Source organism: Schistocerca piceifrons, chromosome 3 (genome assembly GCF_021461385.2).
Source record: "Schistocerca piceifrons isolate TAMUIC-IGC-003096 chromosome 3, iqSchPice1.1, whole genome shotgun sequence".
Classification (NCBI taxonomy): Eukaryota; Metazoa; Arthropoda; class Insecta; order Orthoptera; family Acrididae; genus Schistocerca; species Schistocerca piceifrons.
In genome coordinates, this window is record NC_060140.1 from 856,997,347 (window position 1) to 857,016,190 (window position 18,844).

General features: G+C 39.9%; 1 protein-coding gene across 2 annotated transcripts in view; it reads left to right on the forward strand.

Annotated features, from left to right (window-relative positions):
- LOC124787737 (histone deacetylase 5) overlaps positions 1-18,844 on the forward strand; it is a 112,744-nt gene that overhangs the window by 86,951 nt on the left and 6,949 nt on the right. For both annotated transcript variants that reach the window (XM_047254591.1, XM_047254592.1), the window contains 2 exons: positions 926-1,096; positions 16,038-16,180. In XM_047254591.1, the coding sequence (XP_047110547.1) occupies positions 926-1,096; positions 16,038-16,180 (314 nt within the window). The remainder of the gene's footprint in view (positions 1-925; positions 1,097-16,037; positions 16,181-18,844) is intronic.

An 18,844-nucleotide genomic window follows, 5' to 3' on the forward strand; every position in this document is an offset into this window, starting at 1 on the left:
TTTGAAGAGGTTTCTACAGGACGTTCGTGAATTTACTCCACAAATAATACGTATTACACGCTTTTGTACTCTGAAAACTTTTGTTTGACTTGACGAGTTACCCCAAAGTATTATACCATATGACATTATGGAATGAAAGTAGGCAAAGTATGCAAGCTTTTTCATTTTTTTGTCACCTATGTCTGCTAACACTCAAATTGCAAATACAGATTTGTTAAGGCGTTTCTGCAGTTCTGTGGTGTGCTCATCAAGAGACTACACTCTGCACTATGAATGGACAAACCAGACTGATATATGAGTGGTCTCATGCGCTGTCTGCGTTTACCTTTAGATTATGCTGTATTCACAGTGTGGAGTGCTTCTTTCTTATACTGAGCGAACAAGTGCTGTAAACAATTCTTTGGAAGATTGCATTTTGATATGTTAAGGGAATAGTGTGAAGTTTTGCTCCCCACTCCCAGCATTTTATTATTGTGTTTGCACTGTTAACTCTTTTGTGATTTAGATTGTTTCCATTTATAATTTGTTCCTCAGTTTCTACATCTTCTGGGGTGTTAAGCATCAACATTTGTGGTAGTGTTTAGAAAGATGGCAAGTGGAAATATCCATCTACTACTTTAATGACTCTTCTGCATTCGTATTTTATCCAGCTCAGAATCAGATTGCATTTGTGTGTGTTGATTATTGGTCATTTTAACAGAATCACTTAAATTCATCGTGATCCAAAATTTGAATCAACATTAATTTTTTCATGAATTTTCTGAGTTTCCTCACCAAATTATGTCTAAGCTTCTCTCCTCCCTTTTTTCACCATTTACTTATTATTGTGCTTGTGTTGTTAACTAGGAATTAATGCTAACACATTTTGTGGATAAAGTATAATTAAGGTTTTTCATTTTTATTTATTTATTTATTTTTTTTTCAGGTTATACTCTCACTAGAAGGTGGATATGATCTGGCCTCCATATGTGATTCAGCTGAAGAGTGTGTACGAGCTCTCCTAGGTGATGAACCGAGCCCTCTGTCTGAAGACGAGCTGCAGCGACCACCGTGTCAGAATGCTGTGGACACGCTGCAGAAGACTATTGCAATCCAGGTTAGTTGTGCCTCAATCTTTGGATTGGAATGGAAAAATTCATTTTTAATTTTTTAAATTATATTTCTTCAGGATTTATCACATCTTTTGTAGAGAAAGAATCACTAGTATTGAGCTTCTGAATTTATCATATGAAGATTCTTCTTCTTCTTCTTCTTCCTCCTCCTCCTCCTCCTCCTCCTCCTCCTGCTGAAAAGTTTCTGCTTATGCAGCTCATTCAAAAAGCCTCTTCCAATCTTCTCTTTTCTCCCACAGTCTATTATTCATTGTTTCCTGTCATTGTAGTCCTCTCCATTTCACATCGTCCTCCACCTAGTCTCTTCATCTTGTTCATGGTGTTCCAATTATAGAGCATATGTCGTCAATGAAGAAACAATACCGTGTAACTGACAAATTGCTGATTTTTCAATTTTCTGGCAGATGATGTTGTTGACAGTACGTGCATCTGCTCTTAACGCCATAATGCCGAATTTTTAATTATTTACCATGAAAAGACTATCCAAAACAATACCACGTATGTGACACAGCAAATAAATAGATAGCAATACTGCAGAACTGTAGAGAATTAAATGCTGCATATGTACAATCTATGGATACTGTAAACAATACCGCGTAAAACCAAAAATGTGCACAGCCACAGCATATTGTTATTGCCTTATTACGTATTTAACAGTGCTCAAAAGTGGTTCCATGCTTGTAGCTTCATTCGTGATAATAGACAGCGATATAGATGACGATCTTTTTACTGAAGAAGAAATTGTTTCTCAGCTGAAATCAGCTTATGAAAGTGGAGAATCATTCCTCAGAGTGACTGACAGCAGTAAGAAAATTGTTTTATTATTCACCTTTGAATGTTTGTAGCACTGCAAGAGTCTTATATAAATCAGAACACCCCCACTTCACTCGTTCTGTGCTTTATTCATTTCTGCCAAAGATTTCTAGACTGTCCCATCTTTGTCTCCTTGAATTAATTTGTAAATATTTTTCCATATAGAAACTTCAATGGCTGTATCCAACAATGCTCAAAATGAAACCACAGTCACAGTTTCCACTAGAGATGACAGTACTTCACACTGATTGCTATGTGATGGTGCTCATTGTTTGCCAAACGCTCTGGATAAATTATTGGAAGATCAAGGGAGCAACAATGGTGCTGACAGTGAAGGCCAAGAATTTTATGGCGATGTAAGCAGTGACAGGAAAAGGAAGTCTAAACCACATCCTGAAGATTGGAAGAAAAATGCCATTGGAAGAAAAATGCCAATAAAATTCTGAGAATGCGTGGACAGGCGTATATTGGATACAAAAGATGTCGAATTGGTAATATCACTCATGATACTCTAAGAGAGGCATGACAATTAGGTCCAACATGTACTTCGAAGATGTGCTAGAAATCCGTTCAAAGGAAGTGTCATCAGTTTTCTGCTGATGATAGGCTGGCAGTATTTAACACATTTTGGGAAACGATGTCATGGGATCAGAGGAAGGTTTATGTTATCAACCTTGTGGAGGTAATTCCAACCATACATCCAGGGAAGAACACTGGCAAATCCAGGAGAAAAGGGACACTCATTTATCATTTGAAAAATGAGCTGGGGAAACATAAAGTATACAAAAAGATGTTTCTTAATACTCTTGGGATTAACGAATGGACTGTCCGATATTGGCTGGGTAATTCCACACATGGGACGAGTCCTGATACAGAATCGTCACGACCTCGAATCAAACAGATGAAGAAGAAAGATTAGAGAACCTTCATAAAAGAATTCCTGGACTCTCTTCCGAAACTTCTGTCGCATTACTGCAGGAAATAATCCTCGAAGTTGCACCTTGAGCCTATTCTACAATCCAAACAACAGCTGTATGGACTCTTATGTGGAAAAATGTCATGCAGAGAATGTTTCACCATTAAGTCGGGCTACCTTTAACTTGATTTTAGAAGATGCCAATATTAGCTTATTTTCCCTCAAGAAAGACCAGTGCAACTTGTGTTGTAGATACAGGCTTGGTAACTTGAGTGAAGACGTGTGAAGGCAATGCACAGAATGGAAAGAGCAGGCAAGAATGCAAAAAGATGCTGACAAGAAAGAAGCCCAGCAGAAGCCGGACTTACAGGCTGTGAAAGTAGCTTCGTTTTTAAGTGCAAGTGCAGTTTATTATAAAACAAAGTTGGCTGATCATAACTTTACAATGTATAATTTAGAAAGTCGTGATGCAGTATGCTACTGGTTCAGTGAAACACAAGGTGATTTGGTTGCATCATGTTTTGCCTCATTCATCGTGGACACCCTATCCAGAACAATTAAGGAAAATTCCGTTCATATCATTCTGTATTCTGGCAGCTGCACATATCAGTACATAAATGTGATATTATCAAATGCTCTTTTAAGATCAGCCATTGATACTGGAGTACTGATTACACAAAAGTTTTTGGAGAAAGGCCGTACTCAGATGGAATGTTACTCAGTTCACAGTTCCATTGAGTGCAAGCTTAAAGGACGTGAAGTTACACTTCCTAGCCAATACGCTATGATATCTAAAGAAGCAAGAAAAAGCCACAGCCATACAAAGTCCATTACCTAGATTATTCCTTTTTCATCAACTATGCAGAGGAAAGTTTGTGGCTGTACAACTCAATTATGCCTGGAAGAGCTGTAAAAAATGAGCTTACAGTTACCAATCTAAGGGCAATACAGTACTGTGGAAGTGGTATTATTTACTACAAGTGCTCTTTCAACAAAGTGTGGAAAGAATTACCAAGGCGTCTGAGAACAGTTCTTGGAGATGTTTGCCTCCTGAAACTATACAAGGAAAGACTGAAAATCAAGAAATCCAAATGGTATCATTTACAACAACTTAAATCTGTTCTTCCTGAAGATTGTCATAGTTGTTATGACAACATTCCTTATGAATGAAAATTATCGCAGAGGTAACTGTGTGACGAGTATCAGTGCAGTGTAATTCTCTGTTCTACATCTACATCTACATTTATACTCCACAAGCCACCCAACGGTGCGTGGCGGAGGGCACTTTATGTGCCACTGTCATTACCTCCCTTTCCTGTTCCAGTCGCGTATGGTTCACGGGAAGAACAACAGCCAGAAAGCCTCCGTGCCCACTTGAATCTCTCTAATTTTACATTCGTGATCTCCTCGGGAGGTATAAGTAGGGGGAAGCAATATATTCGATACCTCATCCAGAAACGCACCCTCTCAAAACCTGGACAGCAAGCTACACCATGATGCAGAGCGCCACTCTTGCAGAGTCTGCCACTCGAGTTTGCTAAACGTCTCCGTAAAGCTATCACGCTTACCATATAACCGTGTGACGAAACGCGCCGCTCTTCCTCAGATCTTCTCTATCTTCTCTGTCAACTCGACCTGGTACGGATCCCACACTGATGAGCAATACTCAAGTATAGGTCGAACGAGTGTTTTGTAAGCCACCTCCTTTGTTGATGGACTACATTTTCTAAGGACTCTCCCATTGAATCTCAACCTGGCACCCGCCTTACCAACAATTAATTTTATATGATCATTCCACTTCAAATCGTTCGGTACGCATACTTCCAGATATTTTACAGAAGTAACTGCTACCAGTGTTTGTACCGCTATCACATAATCATACAATAAAGGATCCTTCTTTCTACGTATTCGCAATACATTACATTTGTCTATGTTAAGGGTCAGTTGCCACTCCCTGCACCAAGTGCCTATCTGCTGCAGATCTTCCTGCATTTCGCAGCAATTTTCTAATGCTGCAACATCTCCGTATACTACTGCACCAAGTGCCTATCTGCTGCAGATCTTCCTGCATTTCGCAGCAATTTTCTAATGCTGCAACATCTCCGTATACTACAGCATCATCCGCGAAAAGCCGCATGGAACTTCTGACACTATCTACTAGGACCTATATATATATATTGTGAAAAGCAATAGTCCCGTAACACTCCCCCTGTGGCACGCCAGAGGTTACTTTAACATCTGTAGACGTCTCTCCATTGAGAACAACATGCTGTATTCTGTTTGCTAATCTCTTCAATCCAGTCACACAGCTGGTCTGATATTCCGTAGGCTCTTACTTTGTTTATCAGGCGACAGTGCGGAACTGTATCGAACGCCTTCCGGGAGTCAAGGAAAATGGCATCTACCTAGGATCCTGTAACTAATATTTTCTGGGTCTGATGAACAAATAAAGTGAGTTGGGTCTCTCACGATTGTTGTTTCTGGAATCCATGTTGATTCCTACAGAGTAGATTCTGGGTTTCCAGAAATGACATGATATGTGAGCAAACAACATGTTCTAAAATTCTACAACAGATCGATGTCAGAGATATAGGCCTATAGTTTTGCACATCTGCTCAACGACCCTTCTTGAAGACTGGGACTACCTGTGCTCTTATCCAATCATTTGGAACCTTCCGTTCCTCTAGAGACTTGCGGTACACGGCTGTTAGAAGGGGGGCAAGTTCTTTCGCATAGTCTTTGTAGAATCAAATTGGTATCCCATCAGGTCCAGTGGACTTTCCTCTCTTGAGTGATTTCAGTTGCTTTTCTATTCCTTGGACACTTATTTTGATGTCAGCCATTTTTTCGTTCGTGCGAGGATTTAGAGAAGGAACTGCAGTGCAGTCTTCCTCTTTGAAACAGCTTTGGAAAAAGGTGTTTAGTATTTCACCTTTACATGTGTCATCCTCTGTTTCAATGCCATCATCATCCCAGAGTGTCAGGATATGCTGTTTTGATCCACTTACCAATTTAACGTAAGACCAGAACTTCCTAGTATTTTGTATCAAGTTGGTACATAGAATTTTACTTTCGAATTCACTGAACACTTCTTGCATAGCCCTCCTTACGTTAACTTTGACATCGTTTAGCTTCTTTTGTCTAAGAGGTTTTGGCTGTGCTTAAACTTGCGGTGAAGCTCTCTTTGCTTTTGCAGTAGTTTCCTAACTTTGTTGTTGAACCACGGTGAGTTTTTCCCATCCCTCACAGTTTTACTCGGCATGTACCTGTCTAAAACGCATTTAACGATTGCCTTGAACTTTTTCCATGAACACTCAACGTTGTCAGTGTCAGAACAGAAATATTCGTTTTTATCTGTTAGGTAGTCTGAAATCTGCCTCCTATTACTCTTGCTAAACAGATAAACCTTCCTCCCTTTTTTTATATTCCTATTTACTTCAGGGATGCTGCAACAGCCTTATGATCACTGATTCCCTTTTCTGTACTTACAGAGTTGAAAAGTTCAGGTCTATTTGTTATCAGTAGGTCCAAGATCTTATGTCCATGAGTCGTTTCTCTGTTTAATTGCTCGAGGTAATTTTCGGATAGTGCACTTAGTATAATGTCACTCGATGCTCTGCCCCTACCACCCGTCCTAAACATCTGAGTGTCCCAGTCTATATCTGGTAAATTGAAATCTCCACCTAAGACTATAACATGCTAGGAAATTTATGTGAAATGTATTCCACATTTCTCTCAGTTGTTCTGCCACTAATGCTGCTGGGTCGGGAGGTCAGTAAAAGGAGCCAATTATTAACCTAGCTTGGTTGTTGAGCACAACCTCCACCCATAATAATTCACAGGAACTATCCACTTCTATTTCACTACAGGATAAACTACTACTAACAGCGACAAACACGCCACTACCGGTTGCATGCAATCTATCCTTTCTAAACACCGTTGGTGCCTTTGTAAAAATTTCGGCAGAATTTATCTCTGGCTTCAGCCAGCTTTCTGTACCTATAACAAACAATTTCAGCTTCAGTGCTTTCTATCAGCCCTTGAAGTTCCGGTACTTTACTAACGCAGCTTCGAAAGTTTACAATTACAATACTGATTGCTGCTTGGTCCCCGCATGTCCTGACTTTGCCCAGCACCCTTTGAGGCTGTTGTCCTTTCTGTACTTGCCTTAGGCCATCTAACCTAAAAAACCGCCCAGTCCACGCCACACAACCCCTGCTACCTGTTTAGCCACCTGCTGGGTGTAGTGGACTTCTGACCTATCCAGCGGAACCCAAAATGCCACCACCCTATGGCGCAAGTCGAGGAATCTGCAGCCTACACGGTCACAGAACCATCTCAGCCTCTGATTCAGACCCTCCACTCGACTCTGTACCAAAGGTCCGCAGTCAGTCCTGTCGATGATGCTGCAGATGGTGAGCTCTGCTTTCATCCCGCTAGCGAGACTGGCGGTCTTCACCAAATCACGTAGCTGCTGGAAGCCAGAGAGGATTTCCTCCGATCCATAGCGACACACATCATTGGTGCCGACATTAGCGACCACCTGCAGATGGGTGCACCCTGTACCCTTCACGGCATCCGGAAGGGCCCTTTCCACATCTGGAATGACTCCCCCCGGTATGCACAAGGAGTGCACATTGGTTTTCTTCCTCTCCCTTGCAGCCATATCCCTAAGGGGTCCCATTACGCGCCTGACATTGGAGCTTTGAGTGACAGTTAGGATTTTTCTTGAAGAAATGTGCAGACATTATTGGAACTATTTAAACAGTATATTTATTTAAAATGTTTCTATGAAATCTTTCAATAAAAAAAATGATTAATGTTCCACTACACTACAGAATAATACCGTAGCAATTAAAAAAAAAAAGAGAATAACTCCAAAATAAAACTTAAGTTGCAAAGAAAATGTGCCATTTACAACAGCAAAACACAGGCACATGCAAGTGTCTGCTGACAGAAAAATGTGTCAAAAGCTTTAGGACAAAGACTATGCAATACTTTGGAACAACGAACTGCTTTTGGTGGGCATGATGTCACTACTTTTGATATTTCTAACAGCTCACGGATACATATTGGGAATGGTAGTTTGAGAAGCTTTACTTTCGAAGTAGATTTCCTTTTAACCAAGGTGAGTTATGTTGTGCGTGAGAATGTGCAATGAATTTCTTAAATCACGGAGTGTTTGACTCTCATTCAGAACTTAGAGAACCAGCTACTTAGAAAAATTTTGGACCCAGAAGACCAGCCATGTATGCCATTATTTAAAAATTATATGTGAAAGCTTAGCTTTTCTTGTAGCTATACTGTATGCATATTAATCTACACCATCAACTTTTCCTATTTGTTTGGTCACACTACTTAAAAGTGATGTTACTGGTGGATGACATCATCACGTGTTCTACACTCTGAATAACTGCTGTCATTGGCTGGCAAGATCACAGAACATGAGCTATGATTGGCTGACAAAAGCACATTGCGCAGTGAAATCTCGGTTTCAGTGCTTTGGGAGCTACAGTGCTGTATTGGGTGGAATTCATATTTATGCTTTCATGATTTGAAAATATGCAGTGTACATGTTGCCACACATCAAAGATCATTCCAAAACCCGTTTTTTGCTGGGTTTCTTTTCCTAAAATTCCAGGAAGTTCTGCACCATCGTATAAAGCTGTGGAGATACTTATGGTATTCATAACTTTTAAAAAATTGTTAAAAGTAAAGATATTTTGAACTAAGCTAAACATTATCTTTGTTCAGTGCCGCCATGTCAGTTCTGTGTAAGTCTTGCGTGTGTAAAGAGGTGAATAAATGAACTACTGTAAAATGGGAGTGTTGTTTGGTGAAACCGACCCGAGCAGCCTCCTCACTGGTGACCCCCGGCCATTACAAACCCGCCATCTGACCCGCCTCCTCGCCGCTTTAGATATATGGACTTCATATCTCAGTTCACCACCGATGTCAAGACACATAAAGGGTTCTGACAATATAGTTGCTGATTTCCTTTGACGAGTCGACGCCGTTCATTTCCTGTTAGACCTCTCTGAACTGCCTAACCTCCAACCCGCTGACGAGGACACGCAAAACCTGATTTCAGACTCTACCTATTCACTACACTTCATCCGCACCACCTTCCGTGGCATTTCTGGTGAGATCTGGTGTGACGACAGCACGGGCACGTTGGCATAACCACACTCCATCGAGCTGTCTTCAATGCTCTGCATAATGTAGCCCACCTCGGTGGTTATCTAAGTTCTGAATGAGAGTCAAACACTCCGTGATTTAAGAAATCCATTGCACAGCCTCATGCACAACATAACTCATCTTGGTTAAAAGGAAATCTGCTTCAAAAGTAAAGCATCTCTTTATGCAATACTTTGGAACAACGAACTGCTTTTGGTGGGCATGATGTCACTACTTCTGACATTTCTAACAGCTGACGGATACATATTGGGAATGGTGGTTTGAGAAGCTTTACTATTGTGATTATTATTATTATTATTATTATTATTATTATTATCATCATCATCATCATCATGTTATTGTTTATGATAAACCATTACTGCATTGCATCAAGCCTTACCAATACATTGAATAATTTCATATGCCATCTATTAAAGGACAATACACAACTTTGTCAATATTAGTCCTACTGAGTGATACCGAATACTCAGAAAATACCTCTTATGGTATTTACAGGAATAAGGATATTATTAAAAGCTCCAGTACTCAAATTTTTATTTATATTTGAGGTCAATTTTGGGTTACTTCTTATCAAAATTGTCAATCACAGAGTCGTAGAATGACAGTTGTTGTTTCATGGACTTGAGCAATCGTTTTTCAGTGGACAACAAAGCAAGGTGGGACAGTCTGGTTTACAATTCTGTATTTCTAAGATACGTTTTGATTCTCTCCAACGCTGAAAATGATATTTATGCCAAAGCACTGGTTGCAGGAATGGTTAAAATTGATTTCATTAGTTTTGATGCTTCAGGTATGGCTTCTGTGAGACCACAGGAGGTGAGATATTGACTTTGTCTAAATACTGGCTGGTTCTGGAATTCGTCTGAAGAATATATCAGAAATAGCTCAGTTCTTAGTCAAAGGATATCAAAATGTCCACCATAGGATACCTTCTAGGAATTAAATACAGACACAGGGAAGTTACCTATATATTGGCTATACTTTTTGTAATTCAGATGTGAAAGGACTCCAAATTATCCAAGTCAACATACCTGTCAGTCAACTGATGCAAGACAGTATCAACACTTTCACAAAACAAAGCATGGTAAAATCGCTTGGAAAGCTCTGTGAGCTCAATGTTGTAGTTTGCCAGTAGCTTGATTAATCTGCTGTTACGTAAGCATCTGGTGTTGGATATTGAAGAAAAATGTCATTTGATCAATTTATCCAAAGCATTGGATCATTTGGACAATTTTGGAGGAAAAAAAAATGCAAAACCAGAAGCTGAATGGGGGGAAAAAATTGCAGTCCTGTGTATTGTTCAGCAGACTGTTTTCAGTACTCAATTCAGTTTATGAGCATAGCAAGAGAACTGAGGAGTATTTGCATCTCACAAGTGTTTGTACCCCATTATGTTGGCCAGCCTTGACGGCACAGCCATTGTATGTCTGGACTCTTGAGTTTTGTACCACAATAAAGTTCTTTTATGCAGCCAAACATATACTCCATTAAACTAGCAGCACATCGATTATCACTGACATCAACAAATCCCATAAATCTCTCACACACTTCACGAGTGGCTAATAACTACATATCGCAAAACAGTTGAAAGTTCGGATTGGCTTGAAACACCTAAAGTTTCATCCATAATAACCTCAACAAATGGCGTTTCTTTTAGTTCTTTCGAAATTTCTGTACAAATTACTTCAGCAATGGAATCATTTATGTCATTCTGTATGTCACTTGAGATATCTTGAAAAACAGTTGAAGTCTGCAAGTAGTTTGACAAACATTCATTTTTCTGTGCCATTAAGTGTAACAGTTCAACATAATTGCCCCGATTATCACTGTCTTCTGTTACGTCGTGTCCTCTGAAAGGAAGTTGAAATAAGCCAAGCACTGTATCGTGTGTGAGATACAGAGGTGAGCGAGTGTGCTGGGACTTACCCCAGTTCACTGCTAGTAGCGCCACGTCACCTTAACACGTCTGCGTGTAGCACGCATGTATTGCACCACAATTAAGTATGAAATTAAAAATCAAAATTTATGTTTAAAACTTTGTTAAAATATAGTTTAGTGTTATAATGTTCTAAGTACCAAGTCTTTATGTTCTAGACTTAAGTTTACGTAGAAATGCCGTTTTAAGAGAAAAATAAGTGGCACTAAATAATGAAGCTCGAAAGCCAGAATTTTGTCAGAAGGTGCAGTTAGAGCTCATAAATAAGTGGTGCAGGTTTCCAAAACCATATAACAAAAAATTAACATCGGAATCCACATTTTTGGGAAGAATGAGAGGCGCTAAATAATGGACTTCGAAACATGAAAATTTGTTTTATGCTTGAGTTCACCCCAAAACAGTAACTTAAAGACCACATTAAGCTACCTCTTATAGTTTTTGAGTAATTAAGTAAAAAACCAATTTTGTAACTAAAATGTACCCAATTGTTGTAGATTAAGTACCTGTGATTTTTAATGATAGAGAATTTTGGTTAAAGTGGATGATAAAACATACCAAGTGATAGGGCTATACTTAATTTGAGAGTTGTAATATTAATAACTGCTGATGTAAGTTCTAGTACAGATATGGTTCAGAGGTAACAATCTACGTTAGTTCCACTATAAAAATTCTAGAAGGCAAAGTTTTCATTGTAGTGAGCTGAAACTTTTTCTTTGATTTCAAACAGCTCAACTGAATACAAATAAAAATTCAGAGGTTTCTGAAGTAATTTGTAACTATATTATTAAAGTTTATTTGCATGAGAAGGCGGCCGTTCGAAGGCTGCTGCAGTATGTAGATAGCCGTAGACAACAGATGTTCCCTTGGCAGTCTGCTCCAGCACCAATATAAATGCAGCCTGAGAGGCAGTAAAGAGGTTCACTTCGCACTCAGCTACAGTAAGATCCACATCTGTCAAACTTCAGATCTCCCTCTGCCTCGGATGATGTCAGAACCGAACTGTAACAAAGCGCGTATTTTGCGGTAAAAACGGATAGTGAACTCATGAGGATTGTACACCATCCTGGATCGCTTAGAATTCACCAGAGTAACTGTTAGTGTGCTGTCTGTGTGAATTACAATTCCGCGTCTGTGTGACTTACAATTCCGCATGGCATCTGGTGACTTTAATTTTGAACAATTATTGCAAAATTTCATTGAGTAATTTTAGTCAGGGTGAAAGACAATCTGGTAGGAACATACCGTAGAGGTCACCTCTGAACTGCTAAATGTGCTGATAATATAGAAAGACTTCCTTTCAATTGAAAATAGTGAATTTCCAAGTGCAAAGAAATAGGAGGATAGAAACTTTTCTTTCAGTGGGCTGGACCAGAATGTCGCCATGCAGACAGGAAACTAAGGTCAGTACGTTTCCCTTCGCTTTCTGGCTGACTACTAAATTAGTTGCCAGGCTCGTGCGAGAAAAACGGCGAACAAACAAACAAATAATTAAATTTTACCCGCCACCCCACAAAGTTCTTATGCAGCTAGGAAATGACGCTACTGAACACTTAATATCAAGATGTTGGTCAAACAAAAATCTGTCCTTGCACTGCCAAATTTAATGAGGGTCCATGCAGATGTAATATGGTCGTCGAAATTCCCATGCTGTTCCCTAAGTTGCTGACACTGTTCATGTCATTCATGCCATTTTTTGCCCACTACACATCGGACGGAAACAAAAAACATGGTACAATTTTTGCATCTCTTTGCAGCTGCACAACCATTTGTAAGAGGAGTACCAAGATTCTTGAAAATATCTGACAAAATTTTTAGTTACTGAATTTAAATGTGGAAGATTTAGTTTAGGCTGTCCCTGTTCGATGATGTCACTTTTCCCTTCAAAACTAGGTCCCCCAAATGGATGTTTCCACAGACTTTCCAGCACACATTTTTACTAACTGACATCTTTGTGTCATTTTAGGAGCCCACTACTTCATCCATATTACTTCAGGAATCCAACTTCACACCTATGCAGAAACTAATTTAAATTCGTTAAAAAATATACCTGTTCACAAAACTATAATGAATAAATACTATTATGTACTAAAATATGTGCTGTGATTTATTGCTGAACACTTTTAGCACTGTAGTGCATGAAAGAATTAATACAAGTGTCTTGAGAAGAGTTAGAGAATCATTGGCATTACACAATTATCAACTGCCTTTATCAGTTGCATAGCCCTCCTTATCTTCCTCTAGTGCAAGCAAGAGAGGGATGGACCTTGCAATGGGATGCGTGCGCACCGTTAATTGCTGTTGCTGGAAAGTTACAGGAGTGCAGCATGTAGCTGAACAACCCCTGTGGCCTTCCATGCTGGCACCTGTCACGTTGACAGCTGTTAATGTCTTAAATACCTCCAGGTTAATAGTGTGTTTTACAAGTATGAAGTATGCCTGCAACTGAAATTGTAGAAAAATTATATACCAAGGATGTTTAAATGTAAAAAAAAGTGTGTCATCTTTAACTGTAATCGGCGATTGCAGCAGTTAGTAGCTTGCCGCGCCCCGGTGTAAGACATTTACCACACCAAGGATTGATAAGTCTTACAGCTCTAGGGAAAGTATTGTCACGTAACACAAAAATAATGTGCTCCCAACAAGGAAAAAGTGTATTTTTACCCAGGAAAAAGTGTATTTTTCACCTGGGAGAAAGTATTTTTAACCAGGAAACCCAGGCTTTTTCTTCTTTTTTTCGCTTACACACCCTGCATTCTTCTTCTTCTTCTTCTTCTTCTTCTGGATTCTGTCAGTACTAGAGCTCTTCTTGGTTCTCTCTCTCTCTCTCTCTCTCTCTCTCTCTCTCTCTCCCTCTCTCCCATTTCTCTCCAGAGTTTTTTTTAGGGGGGTTGACCTGAAGTGTGTTTTATATGATTCCACAGGATCCCTTGTGTCCAGGCCCGACATTCTGATCCAGTGTTATTAATTGGTAGGTAGTATGATTTTTATATCACGATCTTTGCTTTGGCAGCTATTTTGCCTTTTCTCACATGATATACTGTGAACTATGTATGAAGCACAATAGGCTACCTCCATATTTATAGATTTCTGGAAAGCATTTGACACAGTGCCCCATTTCAGGTTGTTAACAAAGGTACGGCATATGGAATAAGTTCACAGATATGCAAGTGGCTCGAAGACTTCCTAGATAATAGAACCCAGTATATTGTCCTCGAAGACGAGTGTTCGTCAGAGACAAGGAGTGTCCCAGGGAAGTGTGATGAGACCACTGTTGTTCTCTCTGTATATATAAATAATTTGGCAGACAGGGTGGGCAGCAACCTGCTGTTGTTTACTGATGATGCTGTGGTGTACACTAAGGTGTCGAAGTTGAGTAACTGTAGGAAGATACAAGATGACTTAGACAAAATTTTCAGTTTGTGTGATGAAGGTAGTTTGCTGTAAATGTGGAAAAATGTAAGTTAATGCAGAAGAGTAGGAAGAACAAATCTGTATTTTTTATTTTATTTTATTTTATTTTGCTTGGATACAGTATTACTAGTGTCATACTGGACACAGTCAACTCTTTTTAAATATCTGGGCTTAACATTGCAAAGCAATATGAAATGGAACGGTAGACTTTGGTTTATTGGGAGAATTTTAGGAAAGAGCGATTCACCTGTAAAGGAGACTGTGTACAGGACACAGGTGTGACCTATTCTTGAGTACTGCTTGAGTATTTGGGATCTGTATCAGGTCGGATTGAAAGAAGATATTAAAGCAATTTAGAAGCGGGCTACTAGATTTATTATTACTGGTAGGTTTGAACAACACGCAAGTGTTACAGAGATGCTTTGGGAACTCAAATGGGAATCCCTTGAGGAAAGGCGACGTTCTTTTTGAGTAATATTATTGAGAAAAGTTAAAGAAACAACATTTGAAGCTAACTGCCACACAGTTCTACTGCTGCCAACATACATTGTGCGTAAGGACCACAAAGATAAGATACAAGAAATTGGGACTCATACGGAGGCATATTGATAGTCATTTTTCCCTCGCTCTGTTTGCAAGTGGAACAGGAAAGGAAATGACTAGTGGTACCCTCTGTCACACACTGTACAGTAGTTTGAGGAATATCTGTGCAGCTGTATTCTCCTAGTTATATCTGATACACTGTAACAAAATTCTGAGGAGTTTTCTATCCTCACTGAAATTTTTTCCTGTGTGTATCCTTTTCTGGCTGGCTTACTTCCTAGATATTTGAAAGCATCCACTTCTTTAATAATTTTTCCACTACAACTTACATTCTTCATCTTTTTTTCATTTTCCCTGCTTTCAGCATGGCTCTGATGAAAGCTCTGTATACAGGATGTATGACAATTTCATTGGAAAGAATCACTTACTGTAAGGATTTCCGAGTTCAGCAAATGATGCTGTCCAAAGCTGAAAATTTCCTGCTGTTCTATAAAGCTGATGTCTGGAATAAACTGTCTCATTTTTGCTTCAGTTTTCACCACACACTACAATTGATGCTGTTACTTTAGTTTCAGATTTGCCAGTCACTTTACACGTAATCCATTGCGTCACACATAGTTTAAATGTTCAAATATACAATATTTAGAGAAATTAACATTTTCCTTGAAAGCATTTGCTTTTAAATCTAATATCACTGGCTTTAATTACTGAGGATTGTCAGTTGACATAAAAGTTTTTGGGGTGTAAATTTGTCATGATGCAAAATAACTGTCACTAAATGAATACAATTGATATTTTGGTTGCAGCATCTCTGGTTGAAATGCCATTTTTATCCATTTTATTTTACACAGCACAGCTCTCCACCCAGAAAACTTTTATTTTACTCGAGTATTGTTTCTACTATAAACATTCTGCACCAGAACTGGTGTGTCAGTGCCAATTGACAACCTGCAGCATGCTTGGAGACGTGGTCTCACTGTGAAAACGTGAAGACATAATGCCCCCATTGGGGAACTGTATAGGAAAGAAAGATTTTTGTGTAGAATTTCTTGGAAAGACAATGTGTGGTTGTGGAAATGGGTAAGACTGAAATGCAACTCATTTACAGCTGTCACACTGGCCCTGCCTGAAGAGAGCGGCACACACGGTCAGCTGGTCTGCGATGGAGGCGGCGCAGAAGGAGGCGGAGGAGTCGGAGACACTGTCAGCCATGGCCAGCCTGTCGATGCGGCACCAGTCCAACAGCCTGCAGTAAGTGCTGCTGTCTGTTCCCTCATACCAATTGTGTCGTGGTCAAGACATTGTATGTAGTGGTGTGAGTAAGGGAGAGCCAGATACTGAGGGCAGCGACATATGTGGCACACACTTCTAACCAAAACTCTTATGACACAGTTTGTAACACAATTTTATACCATTACTTTGATGTATTTTTCTTAAAAATGGTAATGTGAGTTGAGTAGCAGAAAGTTCTCCTTGAAAAAGGTGTACGTAACATTTGTAGATCTGTTAAGACTAAAAATATTAGATGTTATGCTCGAGAAAGGGAAAAAAATAGCGTTGTTCACATACATGTACAATGAAGTCTTTCAGACCACAATTATCAACCAAAAAGAGCATCTGAATTGACATCTAATAGACGTTCATCCTCTGCAGGTCACTTCAGTGCGTGGAGTAGGGTACTTCTGATATCACTGTTAGTTCCTCCCTTTCTCGTTCCATTTGAAAATGATGCGGGGAAAGAATGACTGCTGGGAAGCCTCCACATGAGCCATAATTTCTGTGATTTTCATACTGTTGTAATTTCATGAAGTGTATGTGGAAGGAAGTAATACATTGCCTGACATCTTGTAATTTTAATGTTAAACTTCTCTATGATGCAAAACGTCTCTCTTGTTGTGCTTACCACTGGAGCTAGATCAGCATCTTGGACACATGTTCGCACTTACTACACAAAATGATACGAGGGTTGCCCAGTAAATAATGCCCCATATTTTTTTTCTCCAGAAGTATTTATTCCACAACAATCAAATTTACATATGTGAAAGACTGATGTTTTGTCTACTTGCTTTATTTTTCCACATAATCTCCTTCAAGTTCGACGGCCTTTTTCCAGCGAGACACAAGAGCGTGTATTCCCTGCCGGTAAAAATCTGTACTCTGCCTACGGAGCCAGGTTGTCACTTCGTGAATCACTTCTTCGTCATCGGCAAAACGTCTTCCACGAATGAAATTCTTCATTGGCCCAAACAAGTGAAAGTCTGAAGGAGCCAAATCGGGGCTGTAGGGTGGATGGGGTAACACTATCCAACCCAGTTTCGCGATGTGTTCACAAGTCCTCAAACTTGTGTGAGGACGAGCGTTATCATGCTGAATCAAAACATCCTGTGGGTTAACATGACGCCCAAGGCGCCGGAAGCGCTGCTTAAGTTTGTCTAATGTTTTGACATAAGCCTCTGAATTAATGGTACTGCCTTTTGGCATCACATCAATGAGAATTACGCCCTCGCAATCCCAAAACACAGTCATCATGACTTTTCCGGCTGAAGGAACTGTTTTGAATTTTTTCTTCTGTGGAGAATAAGCATGACGCCATTCCATCGATTGTCTTTTTGTTTCGGGCTCAAAATGATGCACCCAAGTTTCATCACCTGTCACAATCCGTGACAAAAAGGCCTCCCCGTCAACGTGAAAGCGTCACAACAAATCGAAAGAAATGTCTTTTCTTTGGGATTTGTGATCGACAGTAAGACACCGAGGAACCCATCTTGCACACACTTTTGAGTATCCAAGCTGACTGATAATCACATCCACACTTCCTTTGCTTACTGACAACTCCAGTGCCAATTGTCGAGTCGTAATGCGTCGATCCCGTCGAATGAGAACATCAGCCCGCTGCAACATGTCAGGCGTGACAGCCGTGGGAGGCCTTCCCGACCGCGGCAAATCTCGGAGCTCCGCAGCACCGCCTTCTGATGCTTTCACCCTCTGTGCTCAGCGACCAACAGTACTCCTATCGACTGCAGATGTTCCGTAGACTTTGCACAAGCGTTTATGAATATTGCCCACGGTTTCTTCCTCTGCTACGAGAAATTCAATCACTGCACGTTGTTTATGACGGATGTCACCTGCAGATGCCATTTTAGAACATTCCTACACCACCGCTCTCTGTCGGAGGAAATTGAAACTTTGCGTACACACGTGGGAAACTTCAAATAACTCGCACCTAAAGTGTCACATTTCTAATATTTTTTATTTCGGAGAAAAAAAATATGGGGCATTATTTACTGGGCAACCCTCGTAGAATTGATCAGCTGCTATTTTGGTTAAGGAATAATAGTGCAAATCTGAAGTGGATGACTTAACAAAAGTCAAAAAATACACCATAATTCAAGCCTCCTATAATGAGACACCCTCTGAGGATGATTTGGTCTGGATGACACGTCAGTAGGCAAAGTTTACACAGAGGTTCATGTGGTGGTACACCAAATGTGAGGTTGACTTATTGCTACTGGCCGGAAGTACAATCACAGCTGGCATTGCTGTCTTCAGAGGCAGGTAAGAGGTTTGTTTTGCCTATGACCCTTCAGCAGCTGTACAGCATGGCTCTGAACCTGAACAGCATTTTCCTCCAGTTTTAGATTATATCAATTGCCGCAAGCAATGGCCGAGTTAGTATCACACATTGCCTTGCTAAGAATGGGAATACTTTGCTGCCCCAAAGCTATAACTGCGTGGTGCCTCCCTCTCTCTGCTCGTGGGGGCACTGAAAGAAATTTTCTTGAAATTAGACAGTAGTGTTTGGTTTCTATACCATTCACAAGTGGCATACGAAAGATATTACTGTTTATCATTCATCTCTATTCTTCTGGGTGGTTCTCATTTATTCCTCCACTTCCAGCATATCCGGGAAGTTTT